The 16,711-nt window shown below is 40.6% G+C and overlaps 1 protein-coding gene across 1 annotated transcript; it reads left to right on the top strand.

Annotated features, from left to right (window-relative positions):
- The first annotated feature begins 1,025 nt into the window (after positions 1 to 1,025).
- On the top strand, positions 1,026 to 13,785 carry CDO1 (cysteine dioxygenase type 1). The gene is made up of 5 exons (XM_019651262.1): positions 1,026 to 1,454; positions 4,405 to 4,482; positions 6,565 to 6,719; positions 11,922 to 12,091; positions 13,037 to 13,785. The coding sequence occupies exons 1-5, from the start codon at positions 1,285 to 1,287 to the stop codon at positions 13,064 to 13,066; spliced, it is 603 nt and encodes a 200-aa protein (XP_019506807.1). The 5' UTR covers positions 1,026 to 1,284; the 3' UTR covers positions 13,067 to 13,785.
- The last annotated feature ends 2,926 nt before the right edge of the window (positions 13,786 to 16,711 follow it).

The following is a 16,711-nucleotide window of genomic DNA, read 5'->3' as shown; positions in this document are numbered from 1 at the left end:
TATTCAATGGACTTCAAGCAAAGTCTAGAAAAAATCTTCCTAAAATCTAGACCTTTAGTAACCTTAATCCAAATTATTCCTTGGGTCCATTTATGAAAAGGAATCCATACTTGCATTTCTTATGTCCCTCACATTTTTCTTACTTTCATTCATAATTTGCATTGTTCTCCAAGCATGCTAAGTGCTATGCACAACATAGAAATGTGTTTCTTGACGTGTATTAACAGTAGGCTCCTTCAAGCACATGTCTAGAATTGAAGAATTTAGCCTAATTAGAACCCTTTAAATTACTGCATATCTGGGATCCATAAAGCCAGCATGTCTTTTCACCATGAGCTGAAACATCAGGTTTTTGCACTGAATATTTTTTGGGGAAATGTCTAATTTTAAAATCAAAGAGGGACACCAGCTTTCCATCGTTTCACTAGTCTTGCTTGTGATCCGAGTCTCCTTTGTCAAAACGTACTTCCAGTCCAGTACATTTAAGGTTTTTTTAAAAGAAGACACTTATTTTCACCTATCCTGGAGCATATTATCCACAGTTTCTATCGACTAAAACAGTAGCTCTCCATCTTGGGAGTGGAATCCATCCTCAACCTTCCAAGCTCTTCACAATTCCTCAGCTCTGTTTGAAAGACAGGGTTCCCTTTCTTCCTGATCGTCCAGCCCCAGCCGTCTTCTCCCGACCCCTGCGGTCTGCGTCCCCGCGTCGTGAGCCCCTGCGGCACAAAGGACCAACGGGAGCGGCGGCGGGGGGCGCGGCGAGAGAGGTTGGGATGGGCTGCCAAAATGCTCCCTGCTAGGGCGGGGGAGAGATTGCGCGAAGCGCCCTGCGAGTGCCGGGACTCGGGAGGGAAGGACTCCCGCGAGGGCTGGAGCGCTCAGAGGGTTGGCGCCAAGTGCGTGGGCCTTGCCCGCACGCTCTTGCCTCGGCCGCCACCTTCTTCAGGTCCCACCCCGCCTCTCCCCACCCTCCCAGGGCCATTGGTACATTCCCGCTGACTCTGAGAGCTTAAAAGGGGCCCGGGAGGCTAAACCCAGCAGATTTGGTCCTGATTTGTGTGCTCTGCGCGTTTCCCGCGAGCCCAGATCCGCCACGCTGCCTTGGGGGTTGAGGGTATCTTGACACCTGGGCTAGGGACCCTTTAAGCGGTGGGTCTCAAGCGTTTGAGGGTTTTGTGTGTTTAGCTGGCAGCTAGGGTCCCTCGTCCTCGGTTCCTCGGCTCGCTCAGCACCCCGCTCAAGCCCAGCTGTGAGAAGGGCGCCGCGCCACCTCCGCGAGGGATGGAGCAGACCGAGGTGCTAAAGCCACGGACCCTGGCCGATCTGATCCGCATCCTGCACCAGCTCTTCGCCGGCGAGGAGGTCAATGTGGAGGAGGTGCAGGCCGTCATGGAAGCCTACGAGAGCGACCCCGCCGAGTGGGAAGTGTACGCCAAGTACGACCCGTACAGGTGAGCGCGCTCCAGCCCGGCCGCCGAGGATCTCCGGCGCGGGCCTCAAAGCCCAGCGGCACCGACTCTCGGAGTCCAAGGAGGAGAGGGCGTAAGGGGAGGGGTGAGGAAGGTGGGGGAGGGGGCTTGCTCCGGGAGAGCCCGGGCCTCGCAGCGCCTGCCGCGCCCACGCTCCCAGCGCCCCAGGGTCTTGGGCGCACCCCAGTGCTGCGCCTCCTCCGCGGGTTGCGGGGCTCGCCCTCCCCGCTTTGGGCAGAAGGTAGATCCTACGGGGCTCACGGCGCAGCTACAGTTTTCTATTCTCACGCCTCCACCTCCGCTTCGAAACCTCCACTCCTTCTGCCCTAGAGCTCGGGATCAGTGCCCACAGGCTTTATCCGCCTGCCGCCCTGAGGAACAGACTGGCTGGACTAACGGAGGGTGCTCTCAGGAGAGAGCTACGTCAGCCATCTGGCGAAAGGGGTAATGATGGAGGACACAGGTCCCAGATGCCAATTATCCATCATTTCGCCCTCGGTCGCCTACAGCCGGGCACCTGCCAACAGGCATTTTTTGAGTCTTGAGGTTGTCAACTGCTCTTTTTCAATTTGTGGTGCCCCCTCTCCCAAACCAATTTAATTTCTCGAACCGAGGTTTTATTTCAACCCACTATCAGGTTCGCAAATTAAACGAATGCCTATCTTGCAGCCCCCAAGCAATATTACTTTCTCTCCTTAGTTCTGAGGATTTGGAATGTGAATTGAAGACCTCTGTTTCCCAGCTGTGCTGGAGTGAGATGCCTTGGGAGGCCGGGTCCTTTGCAGCCCCGGCTTGATGATTAAGTAAAAATGAATCTCTACCAATCCCCTGGGGCCAGAAGTAAAATTTAATCACCCTGAAGGGTGACAGGTCCTTTTCCCAAAGGGTAGCTAGCGCCTCAGTCTCTTAGGGTTAGTAGGGTTGAGGGTAGTTGAAAGAGAAGAATAACAAAAGATTAACTTTTCCTTGGGGGCAGTTTCTGTTAATCGCTTCACTAAACATACATAGCGTGTTTGGTAACGTTTTGTTGGCAAGGGCTGGTTTTTAGGATTTGAAACAAAAAAGCCTACTTAGCATCCCATTTTTCACTTATAGATAGCTCTAGGAAATTCCCTTGTTTCCTATCAACTCAGTTCATAGTAAAGCCCTTCTGTGGCTGCTAATAAAGCTACCAGCGTCTAGTTTTTAATTGTGCCATTAGTTCCAAGTTAACTGAGGGATTGTTGTGAGTCAGAGACTCTTCCAGTCACACTACACATGTATGAACTCATTACCTCACCACAGCCCTAAGAGATAGGTACCATTCTTATCCCCGTTTTACAGGTGAGGAATCAATGGTAGGCAATAAAAAGGTTGGATAACCTGCACAAGGTCGTACTTCTGTCACATAGTGGCTCCAGGATTCAAATTAGCGTTGTTCCAGAGCCCACGTTCTAAACCACTACTAAACTTCTTGCAGACATATGGTGCATAATACAATAATAGTTTTCTTCTACCTAGAGATACTATTGACCAAGTGAAATTTTAATTAACCAGAGTAGCCTGTAAGGGCTCTTAATCTTTAGAACAAGGGCATTTTCAGGGGCCTTAAATTCATCTTGATTGACAAGCTCTGAACCATTTGAAATGCAACCACTTGGACTGATCTTTTCCACAGGTATCTGAGGTACAGCTCATTAAGATAATAGATGCAGTCCTGAGTGGGCAGTTGGGAGAGGAGAGAGGGAGAAGAGAGAGCAGAAATCAATTCAATTTGCGTATAATAGGTGTCCTAGCACTGTGAAAGATTCTAATCTCTGACCTTGGGAAGGTCAATGCAGAAGAACCAAGACAGAAAATGTTCCAGTGTGAGCCACACAGTGAATTCTCTGGAAGAAACCCCAGAGAAGCAAGAGGAATGATGGCAATACTGGTGGAGGGAGAAGTAGGATCCTAATACAGGAACCGAGTTTCCTGGGAATTAAAGGCCATGTGCACAGCCCCTTGCTAGGTCATAAGGGGCTACTCAGTGAGGATAACTGACATCTAAAAAGCTTTTACTAATCAACTCTGTCAATCACCCTGCTCTGCCTACACCTGGCCTCCAGCCTGGGGGAAAAGAGGAGAGGGAAGGAAAGGGGCATGCAGGACCTAAGTGGACAGATAACCATGTGAACACATACATTACCCTAAAAATTGGGTAAAGATTGCTTTCCTTAAAAGTGATGCTCTAAATGAATGTCATAATTATCAAGCTTTCTAATTAGATGTCAATAGTACCTCTTGGTCCAATAGAAAATTTAAAGTTTTTTTTTTTCTTCTGATGGTGTGATTGTTTGGGTTCAGGATTTTTTTTTTTTTTTTTACTAATTACTGTTTTCTCCTCATTGTAAAAGGTTTAGTTACTTCCTATGTTCTGGTACTTAGGTCAACCCCCACCCTATTTGTGGAGGACTTTTCATTAGGGGTACTTTTGAATGTGGTTTGTGTCTAGGCTATAGTAAAACTAAGGAGAATTCTGTAACAGCCGTTTAATAAAACCTTGTTTCTCAAGTTCTGGTTTAGCTAGGAGGAGGTGGGGATACAAAACAAAACAATAGCAACATTCTTGCCTAGAGCACTAATACACTTTGCAACCTTCTGAGAGAAACTTATTCTTTTTTTATCAGTTTGAGGCAGTCACACAGAGAATAAAGGAATTTGCTTTTCCATGACATTAATTAAAACTGAGTAGCTGTAAATGTGGTGATTCAGAATACAAAAAAATGTCCAAAATGAACTGTGAAAAAATATTTTTTCATTGGTGTTGGGTTTCTGTTAAGAAAACCACATTCAAAGTTGCTTAGAGGCAGAAATAATAATATCTGTAAGTGAATGGTACTTTGTGACAACTTATTTTTCCCAGTGATTGTTTCATCAACCATATTCAAACTTCTGAATACATTCTTTTCAGGTACACCCGAAATCTTGTGGATCAAGGAAATGGAAAATTTAATCTAATGATTCTATGTTGGGGTGAAGGACATGGCAGGTAATACAACTATTGATTCACAGATATTTATTAGAGTATCTATTTCAGCATATGAAATGTATAGAGCCAGGCTGGCCACAAGTCTTGAGAGCACTAACAAATATCATTTTATAATTATTTATCCATAATATCCACTAATCCCAACAAAAAAATTTCATGGGAATTAGCATTAGGGGTTTTGGCATACACCATGCACATCAAAACCAGCCCTCAAAATGAATAATGTATAAAAGGAGGTAGTAACCAGTTTAACTTAATCTCTTCCAAACTTTTATGGAATTGTACTAAAACTTGACCTTTGTGGTGTTTTAAAGTATGTAAACAATTGGGGGACCAAAGACCAAAGTGTCCAGATTTGGAGCTAGAAAAGCTGTTTACAAACTCAAAAAATTTATTTCTTTTTTAAAGTTAATTGCTTGCTTTCTTTATCTAAAGGGTAAGGCAACTTAAACTAATGTCAATTCTTTGAAACTTGGTTTCTTAATTGTCCTTAGTTTAGATATTTGCTAGCATTATTACTAATTGAGTATTGTTGTCTCGTTCAACCAGTCTTTCTCAGCCTTGAGAATGGTGAAAACAATAATCCAGATTCATTTTTGATAGGAGAAAGGAAACATGAATTTAAAAGTCTTTGGAAAGTTTGGTCTATAGAATACCATATTTTGTCATGTATAATGTGCTCCCGTGTACAATGGGGAAAAAATCTTTTGTTTTAATTTTTTAATTCAAATTTTTATTTTGTTTACATTTAGATACTTGTTTTTTGTATTATAAAGGAATTGTAGCACTTATTTTTTAACATATTATAGTACAAGAAACTTTGTGTAACAAATAATTACAAAACACAAGAATAGATACCAGGTACAAAAATTCTGTGTACCAGTAACAAATTTACGATATTTACGCATCATAGAAAGCCAAGAGCTCTTCATCTCTTCATCGTTGCAAGTTCATCGTAAGTTCAACAAAACCAATTATCATATTCCAGGGTATTATTTTGCGTACAGATGTCATTATTGGTTTCTAGAGTTATACTTTTAATTCATAAGCATAAATAAAAGAATTAAAAACATTTATATAGATATGGAATTAGTACTACCCATGTATAATGTGCATCTTTATTTTTTCCTCATAAATTTTGGCAAAAAAATGTGCATTGTACATGGCAAAACATGGTACATTTATGTACTACTATGGAGTGGAGTTGTTTTCACTCATTTTCTCGGTATTTTTGGAAAGCAAATTATATGTCAAAAGTAGGACTAGGCTCTGGATTTAGGAAACAAGTTCTTCTTATGGTATATATATATATATATGAGTTAATAGAATTCAACATATGAAATAAATACCAAAAACGTATATAAGTTCATATACTTTAATCAACCTTACTGCTAATCCTACTTAAACTTAAATACTATTTATTCTAACATTATATGAATAAATTCGTTCCCCAAATCCAATTTACTTTATCTCCCAGCAATATTGGGAGATTATCAGAGCAAACATACTCTAAGCCAGCAAAGTGTTAACATAAAGTATACATTACAGTATAATTTTAGTGTGGTAATGCATACGCATACCTTTTGTCCCCCAAGGGAAGGAGAAAAAAGGCCTGAGAAAAAACATTAAATGTTAAGTGATCTCAGTGTGATACAATTATTACAGATGATGATTTTTGTCCTTTCTATAATTTCTCCAATATAGTTTTATAATCAAGTTTTAGCCCAGCTTAGCTAAGGTATTAAAAGCCATATCTTGGAGGAGATAAAAGTTTCCTGATTTTGTGTTTCTTTAATCAAAGTAGTATTAAAACAAGTTTTCTAAAAATTAACTATTCTTTAGTAGAGGGTGTGCATGAAAACCGTACCCTTTATATGCATTGATATGGCAGACATTTTATTACTTTGCCCTGAACTATGTTGAATTATAAATTGATGACATTTAAAAATCTAGCTGAAAAGGATTTTGTCCTGGGAGGTGTCCTATTGACAGTGTGCAGCTATGAGCTCTGGGCCGACTGTTACTGCAGGTCTGGGTACTGGACCATCTACTGAGTTCAATTGTCGTTTTGTGTCTATATAGCAGTATCCATGATCACACCAACTCCCACTGCTTTTTGAAGATGCTGCAGGGAAATCTAAAGGAGACGTTATTTGCCTGGCCTGACAAAAAGTCCAATGAGATGGTCAAGAAGTCAGAAAGAACCTTGGGGGAAAACCAGTGTGCCTATATCAACGGTAACATCCAATATCTTTTTCTAAGGGCAAGTGGGAGAAACTTTGAACTCCCATCTGAAATATTGGTTAGTTATATATGTTCAGTAGAACTTGGATCATGGAATCATGATTGCAAATACTTGGGAAATGACCGGAAAGCAGTGGGTTTTATTTTTTTTAAGTTTTGCATCTGAATTGGAAGCACTTATTAAAAACACATGCATGTAAATTACTGCCCACCAAAAAGTCATTTACCTGCCAAGTCTTAGGACAGTTAGAATCAAATATGAATTTACATATGTAGAATCTTCTAATAAAGGAGCAAGGCCAAGTTGGAAATATTAGTCTTTGTGTTAGAAAATGTAAAGAAATGTTCTGGAAGTGGTTAAGAATGCTAGCTAGTTCCTGTTTTTCTAAAATGCATACAACATACTTAAAAGAGTATTCGCAAGGGAATCTTGACAAAGCACATTATTTAGCAGTGGTTTATAGATCCCTTATCAAGAATTCATTCTTTCCTCTAAATGTGATATGGGAGAGCCAAATGCTTTTTTTGGGGGGGGGGGTCAGAACAGTGCTGGGGAATTGGGGGGAAGGGGAACAGACAAGTTGCTGTCCTTTTGTTCTTCAGTCTAGTTGTGGAGTCAAATGCTTTTTAGGAGAGGTATTGATTAACGTTTGTATTCCTAAAGCAGATAGTAACCTTCCCAAAAGCTCATTGAAGCTTGTATGAAATCACTTATTCCCATTTACAAATGATATTAGAACACATAGGAAGATTAAATAACTTGTCCAAGTCGCTCAACTTATAAGTAGCAGCCAGGATTTGAACCCAACCAATTTGATTCCAAAGACCATAATCTTAACTGGGATCCTATCCCACTTACATAAAATAAAATAGTACAGAGATTTTTCTGGCAAAGTAGGTTCTTTCTTCTTTAAAGACCAGTATTGGCCTTGATACTTGGCCTAAATTTTTCATTAGTTTAAGCATGTAAGCCACTTAGAAAGGTCAGATTGTACAGTAGTCCATCCACCTTTATCTTTTTATCTATGGGAGATACGTTCCAAGACCCCCAATGGATGCCTGAAACCAAGGATAGTACCGAACCCTACATATACTGTTCTTTCCTCTACATACATACCTATGATAAAATTTAATTTATAAATTAAGCACAGTAAGAAAAGTTATGTAAATGTGGTCTCCCCTTTCTCTCTTCAAATACCCGATAACTGATCCTGATAACCGAGATAGCTACTAAGTGACTCAACGGGCATGTAGTATATACAGCAGGCTGGACAAAGGGATGATTCACGTCTGGGCGGACTGGTGCATGTGAATTGTTTATTCCTGGAACTTTTCATCTAATGTTTTTAGACTGTTGTTGACTGCAGGTAACTAAAACTGCAGAAAGCAAAACTGCAGGTAAGGAGGGACTGCTGTATGGGAAGATTTTTCCCTCCATTCACATAACACAGGGTGTTAGTTTCTTATGTACCAGGAAACTCTTATTTGAGGATTACTATATATATATATATATATATATATATATATATATATATATATGTATGTATGAGGCATACCAAGTTTTCAAGAACAAGTTTGTTGCCCATATAACTCAGAATAAAGCAAAAAGCCTTTCAGAATAATTACTTTCAGCTAGTCACAGAGTCTTTATGAAACTAGATTAGGTCTTAAACAATAGGTACTTTTTCCAAGAGTCTTCCATACAAAAGACTATTGGGGCCAAGCCGATAAGGTAAATGAGCGATGCAGGCTGGGAATAGGCTGCGAGAACTGGTGTTTGCAAGCCAGGGGGGCACCAATAGGCAACCAGCTCCAGCAAGATCATCCTGATTTCTTTTTCCATAGAAGTGGGAAACTCCAATTTTTGTGGAAAATTTCACCTATTGGTAAAATATTGGGTGGGATAGCTAAGTATTTCTATAGACTAATTACCCATATGATCAAAAGTCACAAATTTACAACCTTTGATTTTTACAGATGCAAGAGTAGGACTGCAGATGGATAGTGATCAGTGGGAAGGATGTCTCAAATACAGGGCAAAACATAAGTGAAGGCACAATCATTACAAATAATAGAAGTGGAGGGAACAAGGAAGAATGGGCTTGGACAGGAGGAGTGGAAGAGTAATGTGAGATCAGGGCCTGGCCCTCCAAGACCAGCTTAAAGTAACAGCTTGCTTTGGTCAGCAGAATATTATTTGGGAACATCTTGGTCAGCATTGGTAACAGTGTACAACACAGGGTGGAGGAAAGGGAGAATTGGGGCAAGGAGACCAAGTTACCTATTGTAATAGGCAAAAGGTGGACATAGCCAGAACCAAACTGGCATCCGTACGTATCACCAAGTTCAGTATTACTGTGACAGAGGGTACACCATGGTGATAAAGAAAAGGAGGCAAAGACCAAAAATAATAATGCTGGGATTAACAATTGGGATCAGACATGAGCTTCAGGGTCTTCTCTGAGGGATGGGTAGCTAGTTTTCGCAGGGTCTTGCAGAATTGTCCAGCATGCATTGAGCGGTGTATGTACTTGCAACTGGAGAAACAAATAATTCATTTGTTTAAGGGCAGTCAGTTCTTAAGAGTGTTGAACTTTTGTTCAAAATTGTATGTAAGCCAGTATATTATGAAAGCAGTAAGCTATAGAATCAAGGAATTTCCTGATCTGAGAGTTAGGATCTATTTTTAGAAGTGAGGAAAGCTGCAGATTCCAGAAGTTGTGAGCTGTTTAAAGCCTATCTAACTAGGTAGTCCAGCCGGGAGTAGAACCTAAGTCTTCCGCTTCTAAGCTTTGCTCTTCTTTACCGTGCAGTCTCATGGAGCTAGACCATGAAGCATATGGCCAAATTAGGTGCCTACATTACCTATACTCATAACACTGAATTCTTTCCTTGATTTATCCTCAAACTCTCTCCTAACTATAAATTTCTTCCCAGCATATTTTTTTAAATCATGTATTTTGTCCTTTCTTTATTTTAATCTTCTTGAAGACATCTCCAGTGCCTTTGGACCTGCGTCAGTGTGGAATAGTTGACCTCTAGGCCAGGGCTCAGCTGTCATCCTGGGGTCCCCTCACATCATCCGGGCTTTCCCTTTGCTGTCTTCTTTTGCTGATCCCCTTGTTTCCTGATCTCATGTCTGCTTCATTCATGGTCCATGCCCTTGTTTTGGTGGAGCATATCCTCCAGTGACTATGAGAAAAGGTTCATGGGAAGAAATTTTTTGAGACATCATATATCTAAAAATCTCTCTATTCAACCCTTGCAACATGATTGATAATGGCACTCATCTCCTCTCAGAACTATGAAGGTAATCCCTTGTCTTTTAGAAACCTATTTTTTCTTTCTAGAAACTTTTAAGATCTCTTTTTTTTTTTTTTAATTTTTTATTGGGGAATAGCCATGGTCATTGGTTACACATTGCTTTCATGCTACAATGGCATAGTTGACTCTTTTAGGGAGGCTGCAGCTCACAATGTCCTGTGTGGGGATTGAACCAGCAACCTTGATGTTATCACCACCACAATCTAACCAACTGAGCTAACTGGTCACCCCTAAGATCTCTTTTCAATATCTTTTCTCTGCCCCCACTATTATAGTGATGTACCTTGTTTCATGACTCTCCATTGTGCTGGGTACTAGTAGGTTCTTTCAATCTGGAAATTCATGTCCTTAAGTTCAAGAAAATATTCTCAAGTTATTTCTTTGACTTCTTTTTTCTTCTTTTTTGCTGTTTCTGAAACTCCCATTGCTCAGATATTAAACGTCCTCTGCTTTCTTCTATCCTTCCTATTTTCTGTCTTTGTTCTTTGAGTCTTCGTCAGTTTTTATTCCAAACTTTTTATACTCGAGTTTTTACTTCTGCTATACCTTTTTGTTTGTAAAAGCTCTTTTTTTATTAGTCTCTGGTCCTTTTTATAATATTTTATCTCTCTGAGGATATGAGCGATAAGGTTTTTCTTTTTAAGTCTTCTCCCGAGTGGTATCTGTTTCTAATTGCTGTTTTTCAGGTTGTTCTGGCCTCTGTTTTGTACTAGAGGTCTTGCTCAAATTTCTGGTGGCCTTGGCTGCATGCTAATATTTAAACACCAGAGACCAAAAAAATTGGATTGGTAGCTCTGAACACTGGACTTCAATCAGGGATAATCTGGCAGAGCTTTTTCCTTGAGGAAGAACCAATGGAAATATCTTTAGGGCTTTGTTCTTGCACAATCAGATTCCCTCAGAAGCTGCTTTCCATCTCCTGCTGGAGAAAAAATTCTTGTCTGGCAGCATTCTGACAGCTAGGTGGTGCAGAAAGGAGATCGTCCCACTCAATATGTAAATTTTGACTTCAGTCACCTGTTTTTCACCTGTCTTGAGTTCATCTACTATACTCTTCCCAGAGAGGGGCTCTCAGGCTTCTACCAGAGGCAAGGTGAGGGAGACGTGGTGAAAGGGATTTGAGACTCTACTTAAATAGGCTTTCAACCAGTTCTTGTATTTTTTAGCCCTGTCTTCATCCTCATTTCCAGAAATATCCATGCTGCCCATTCCTGAGCTGTTTAGGAGTTTCAAGATCGAAATCAGGTTATTTCTTGGCTATCCCCATGCATAGCTGAGGATTTAGATTTCTCTCCTCTGCAAAGTTATCCATCTACGGTTAACCCTTGAACAGCGGGTTTGAATTGTGCGGGTCCACTTACACATGGATTTTTTTCAATAAATACCTATACAGTTTTCCATCCAAAGTTGAGTCCGTGAATGCAGAGTGCTGACTGTATGTATGCATTGATATACGCCATTTTATACAGGGGACTAGAGCATCCGCGAGTTTTCGTATCCACAGGGAGGTCCTGGAACTAATTTCCCCCATGAATAGTAAGGGAAAACTTTTGCAGATTTTTTACTGCAGGGGGTGGGCATTGGCACCTCTAACATTGCATTTCAAGAGTCAACTGTACTTTCAGCCTTTTAAATTTTTATGTTTTTTCCTATTTCCTTTATGGATCCTTTTTTATTTTATTGCAGCTATTGGGGATTTTCCGGTAAGCACAAAGTACATGTGTCTCTTATTCTTTAACTGGAAGTTCATTTCTAACCAATTTCTATTAATTCTGTATGTATCCAGTTTATTTACGATCTTAGGTGATTAACAAAATTTTTACCTACAGCTGTCATCTAAAATCCTTCATCTCTTCTTGGATATTGTTCAGATTCCATTGGCTTACATCGGGTAGAGAATGTCAGTCATACGGAACCTGCCGTGAGCCTTCACTTGTACAGTCCACCTTTTGACTCATGCCATGCCTTTGATCAAAGAACAGGACATAAAAACAAAGTCACCATGACATTCCATAGCAAATTTGGAATCAGGACTCCATTTGTAAGTACAATTTCTCTCTCCTAGGTTTAAGTGCTTTGTGGGTTGGCAACACTACACTATGCATTTTTTTTTTGTTCTGTATATTATTTGAATATTTTGTTTTAAGTATTCTTGAATTGAAGTTTAGATGAACCTTAACTTAGGGGAAAGTCCTCCTATATCCTAATTCTTTTCTTTAACTTTGAAGACTATATTTTCAACTTATTAAAAAAGAAAAACCAAAAAAAAACCACCAAAAAAAAAACCTCCTTAAATTAGATGCAAAGAATTATTTACTGAGAAAGTTCAAAATCTATGCTCATTCCTAAAGAAAATGTTTTCATTTATTAGAGAAATAAGACTGAAACCTATATTATTTGATATAACTTCTGCTATGACTTAATATTCTTTTGTCTAATTTGCTGGGACAACACACAAATAACTTACATAGTTAACCTTTGAAAAGTTTGAGGTTGTATTTAGTTGGTACAAATAAAGAAACTTGCCTGTTTTGATTGCCAAGTTGCTTTTCCTTTAAATAATGATGTTATTCAGACCACTAATGAGTACAGACTATATAATAACATGTTCCCTACTGAGGAGCAAGTGCTTCCACCTAAAAATAATAAGGCAACCAATGGTAATGTGGAATAGCAATCTTCTACCCCTGGTAAAATAAATAGGCCATTTAAGGGACTGTTAAGACCGTAAACAATCCTCATGAATCTTACAAAAGTACAGCCTTTGAGAGAAAAGCGAGGGCAGAATTTTCTCAACTGTTTGCCCTGCTTTGTTTGCTGCATTTTTGATCCCCAAGAGCTACTCTTATCGCAGGAACAACACATCAGGGCTCCATTGCCACAGCTGAGTTTTCATAGTTTGATAAGAAAGCAGGACTACTTGTAACAAGCTGAAATGTTTGGTATGAAAATGCTTACAGAGCTTTCTTTTTTTTCTTTCTTACAGACAACTTCAGGATCACTGGAGAACAACTAAGGAGCACCAAGGAGGTTTTACCTTAAGGTCTGCTGAAAGTTTTGCCTGGGACAGGAAGGCCTCCCACCATTTGCTGTTCAGTAGTACACTTTACAAAGCCAATACTTAGATCTCCTGTAAGTCAGATGGTAATTATAAGGCATTAAGTAAGCCAATAGTGCCCTGTGCTACTACAGAAGAAAAATCCCACTAAAGCAAAGACAAAGGCTTGTGAGTTTAAAGGCCAAACCAAGTGCTCTTGTTGTTTAATCCTCTAAATCCATTGAAACCATCCTGGAAACGGCAGTGAGGGTTCTTATAGCTTTTGGCAACACTTTGGTCTCTGAACTGTAATTAGCAATAAATAAAAACAAGAAACCACAGCCATCAAATGCCTGCCTTGTTACTTGGATCACTAAGTGTAGATGTCTTTAGTATACTTTGTATGTTCTTAATGTTTAAAGAGCATTTTTTTGAACCTGTGAATTGTGTTTTCTTCAATCTTATTTTACAAATTCCTGTTCTATTAATAATAGGATCTTGTAGATAGGGAAACTTAAGGTACTTTGACATTTGGTAATGAAATGAAGGACTGAGGGCGTAGAAAAGTACATGTACCCAAACCCACAACAAACCAAAAATATAAACTCATGTCTCGTGTGTCCAGTGGTCATAGTCAAAAACTTTGTACTGCTCCCAAAATTCCCAAATAATTTTAATAAAATTGGATTTGAACACAATTTGAAGTTGTCTTTCTGTTTAACTTGATAAGAATTTTAGAAAATTCATAGTTTCTTAGATTTGAGCAGACTACCAAAAGCACAGCGTTGGGGAATCGGGGAAGGGGAACAGACAAGTTGCTGTCCTTTTGTTCTTCAGTCTAGTTGTGGAGGATTTCGCTTTACTGGCCCATGTTGGTATTATCATTGTGTTCTTCCTGGGTGAGGCAGTCACTCACTGGCCATTGGATGGCGGCTCACGGCAGCTCACAAAAGCTCATGCCCACTGCCGGCCAGCCCCGCTGTAGCCTATGCCGTTGCTGGTGACTCATGGCAGCCCAGCTCCAGGATGAGCTATTGTTCACCATCTTAGCTGTAGAGGGTGCAGAGTCACGGCCCTCATGTGGGATCCAAACCGGGGCCCTGCTGCTCAGAGCTGGCATCCCAAGCCAACTCCTAACCAATGTGACACTCAGACTGCCCAAAATACCATTTTGATTATGTAAGAATATGAGAAGGCCAAAAAGTGCATTCAAAAGCAGCTTACCTTTGGGGGCTTTACCTGTGTTCACTAACTGCCTGGAGATACTAACCTGAGGCACTAGATGTAGACATGATCAATTTTGCCTGAAAATTGGTGTGGGTCTGAACAGGCAGACCTCATTCTATTGTGCTTCACTTTATTGCACTTCACAGATGTTGCATTTTTTACAAATTGAGGGCAAGAGTTTCCACCAGTAAAAAGGTTACAGCTCGTTTTATAGTCTGGAACTGAACCTGCAATGTCTCCAAGGTGTGCCTATTTGTGTTGTGTTTCAATGTGAATTATTTTCCAACATTTAAAAACTAGAGATTTCAATAGAAGAAAGTGTAGATTTCTGCTTCTTAAAAATTTGAAATATCGAGCAACACTGGGCCTGCATTGCATTTTCATTGACATTGTTATCTAGGCTAGGGCCTGTCCCTTAGATGAGGGACCCTTCCAATCTGTGGCATCGTCCAACTTGTCTGTTTCCCTTGAGTTTGCTGTCCCCACTTTAGGCAATTTCTTAGGAACTTAATTACCAAGTAAAGTTCTTTGAAGACATTTCTACATAGGTCTGGTTGCATTTAAACCATCTCAGAATTATTTACATCTTTGCTTCCTCTCATCTTTGAGAAGGGTGTTAGCATTTATTGAGTGCTTACTATGTTCTAGACATTGTTATAAGTTGTTTATGTGTACTAACAAACAATTTCGTTTGTAAAATTCCTAATGAATTAGGCACTGTATTGGTTTTCTACTGCTGCTGTAATACATTATCACAAACTTAGTGGCTTAAAGCAACACATTTTATTTTCCATAGATCAGAAATCAAATGGTTGCACAGCACTAAAATCAAGAGGTCAGTAGGGCTGCATTTCTTTCTGTAAGTTCTGGGTAGGATCAATTTTACTGGGTTTTCCTTCTAGAGCAGCAGTTCTCAACCTGTGGGTCGCAACCCCTTTGGGGGTCGAACGACCCTTTCACAGGGGTCGCCTAAGACCATCGGAAAACAAAAAGATATTTACATTACTATTCATAACAGCAAAATTACAGTCATAGAGCAGCAATGAAAATAATTTTATGGTTGGGGGTCACCACAACATGAGCAACTGTATTAAGGGGTCACGGCATTAGGAAGGTTGAGAACCGCTGTTCTAGAGACTGTCAGCCTTTTGTGACTTGGTATCTCCTTTCTCCATCTTCAAAGCCAACATTGGCAGGCTTAGTCCTTGTATATCTTAACACTCTGACCTACTCTCTCCTCTTGGACTTTGAAGGACTCAAGTGACAAGATAACATCTCCATCTCTAGGTTGTACCCTTATCCATATCTGTAAAGTCTCTTTTGCCATGTAAGGTAACATTTTATAAGTCCTGAGATTAGGATGTGGATCTCTGTGGGGTCATTCTGCCCTCCACAGTTTGCCCTCATGCTCCCAATGAGCCATGTCTATCCCACGTGTAAAGTAGATTCACCCCATCCCAAGATCCCCAAAGTCTCAGTCCATCACAATGCCAACTGAGCTTCAAAAAATCTTATCTAAATCTCATAAACTCAAGACCCAAATGATTTAAATTAGGTATGGGTAAGGCTGTATTATCCATCCTGGGACACAATTCTTTCCCATATTTAAACGTGTTAAACATAGTTTAGAAACTTGCCAAAAGTTATCCAGTGAGGAAATTACAGAGCCAGGGTTTGATTCCAAGCAACCTTCCTTTAAAACCCATTCTCTTTATACTCAAGCCTTTCAAGGTAAAAGAAACGTGCGCCACTTTCAATTTGTGTTTCCTATTTTTAAACAACAAAATTATGGTATATTTTCATGTTTAAAAAATAACACTCTTACCGCACACAGATGGGACAATACCCTATGTGTGACAAATAATGCCCAAATTTGAATTTGAGGATCCTTGTGCATATAAGGCTAAACCTAAATGAACGCTCTGGTGGTCCTGGTGGTCCTGGCCATCCTGCCCACCCTGACCTCTGTGATTGGCTCTGTTCTTCACCGCCCATGACAAAGTTCAAGGAGAAGCAGTCATGCTTTTCCAGGAGCTCAGCTTGGGTTGATGAGGTGTATGCACACATGGCAAGGCAGTGAAGCCATCAAGGACTCAAAGGGCTTATGTAGGTGGAAGAAAACAATGAGGGCTGGGATCATGCTGGCTGCTAAGGTGACAGGGATGTAAAAGAAGAGGGTAGGGCGGGCCGAGTGGCTCATTGGTTAAGAGTTGGCTTGGGAATGCGAGCTCTGAGCAGCAGGGCAACCGGTTCGGTTACCACATGGGCCAGTGACATGCCCTCTACAGCTAAGATAGCGAACAACAGCTCGACCTGGAGCTGGGCAGCCTAAGTTGCCGGCAACGGCGTAGGCTGCAGTGGAGCTGCAGTGGGCTGCCATAAGCTACCATGAGTGGT

This window comes from Hipposideros armiger, unplaced genomic scaffold (assembly GCF_001890085.2).
Source record: "Hipposideros armiger isolate ML-2016 unplaced genomic scaffold, ASM189008v1 scaffold_156, whole genome shotgun sequence".
Classification (NCBI taxonomy): Eukaryota; Metazoa; Chordata; class Mammalia; order Chiroptera; family Hipposideridae; genus Hipposideros; species Hipposideros armiger.
Note: the sequence above shows the minus strand (reverse complement) of the source record. Positions and strands in the feature narration are given on the sequence as shown.

Excerpts from the sequence above, each read along its gene's own strand:
- CDO1 (XM_019651262.1), top strand. The coding sequence starts at position 1,285 with ATGGAGCAGACCGAGGTGCTAAAGCCACGGACCCTGGCCGATCTGATC. Across the intron at positions 1,455-4,404 it reads GCCAAGTACGACCCGTACAG|GTACACCCGAAATCTTGTGG; the intron begins GTGAGCGCGCTC and ends CATTCTTTTCAG. Across the intron at positions 6,720-11,921 it reads CCAGTGTGCCTATATCAACG|ATTCCATTGGCTTACATCGG; the intron begins GTAACATCCAAT and ends GATATTGTTCAG.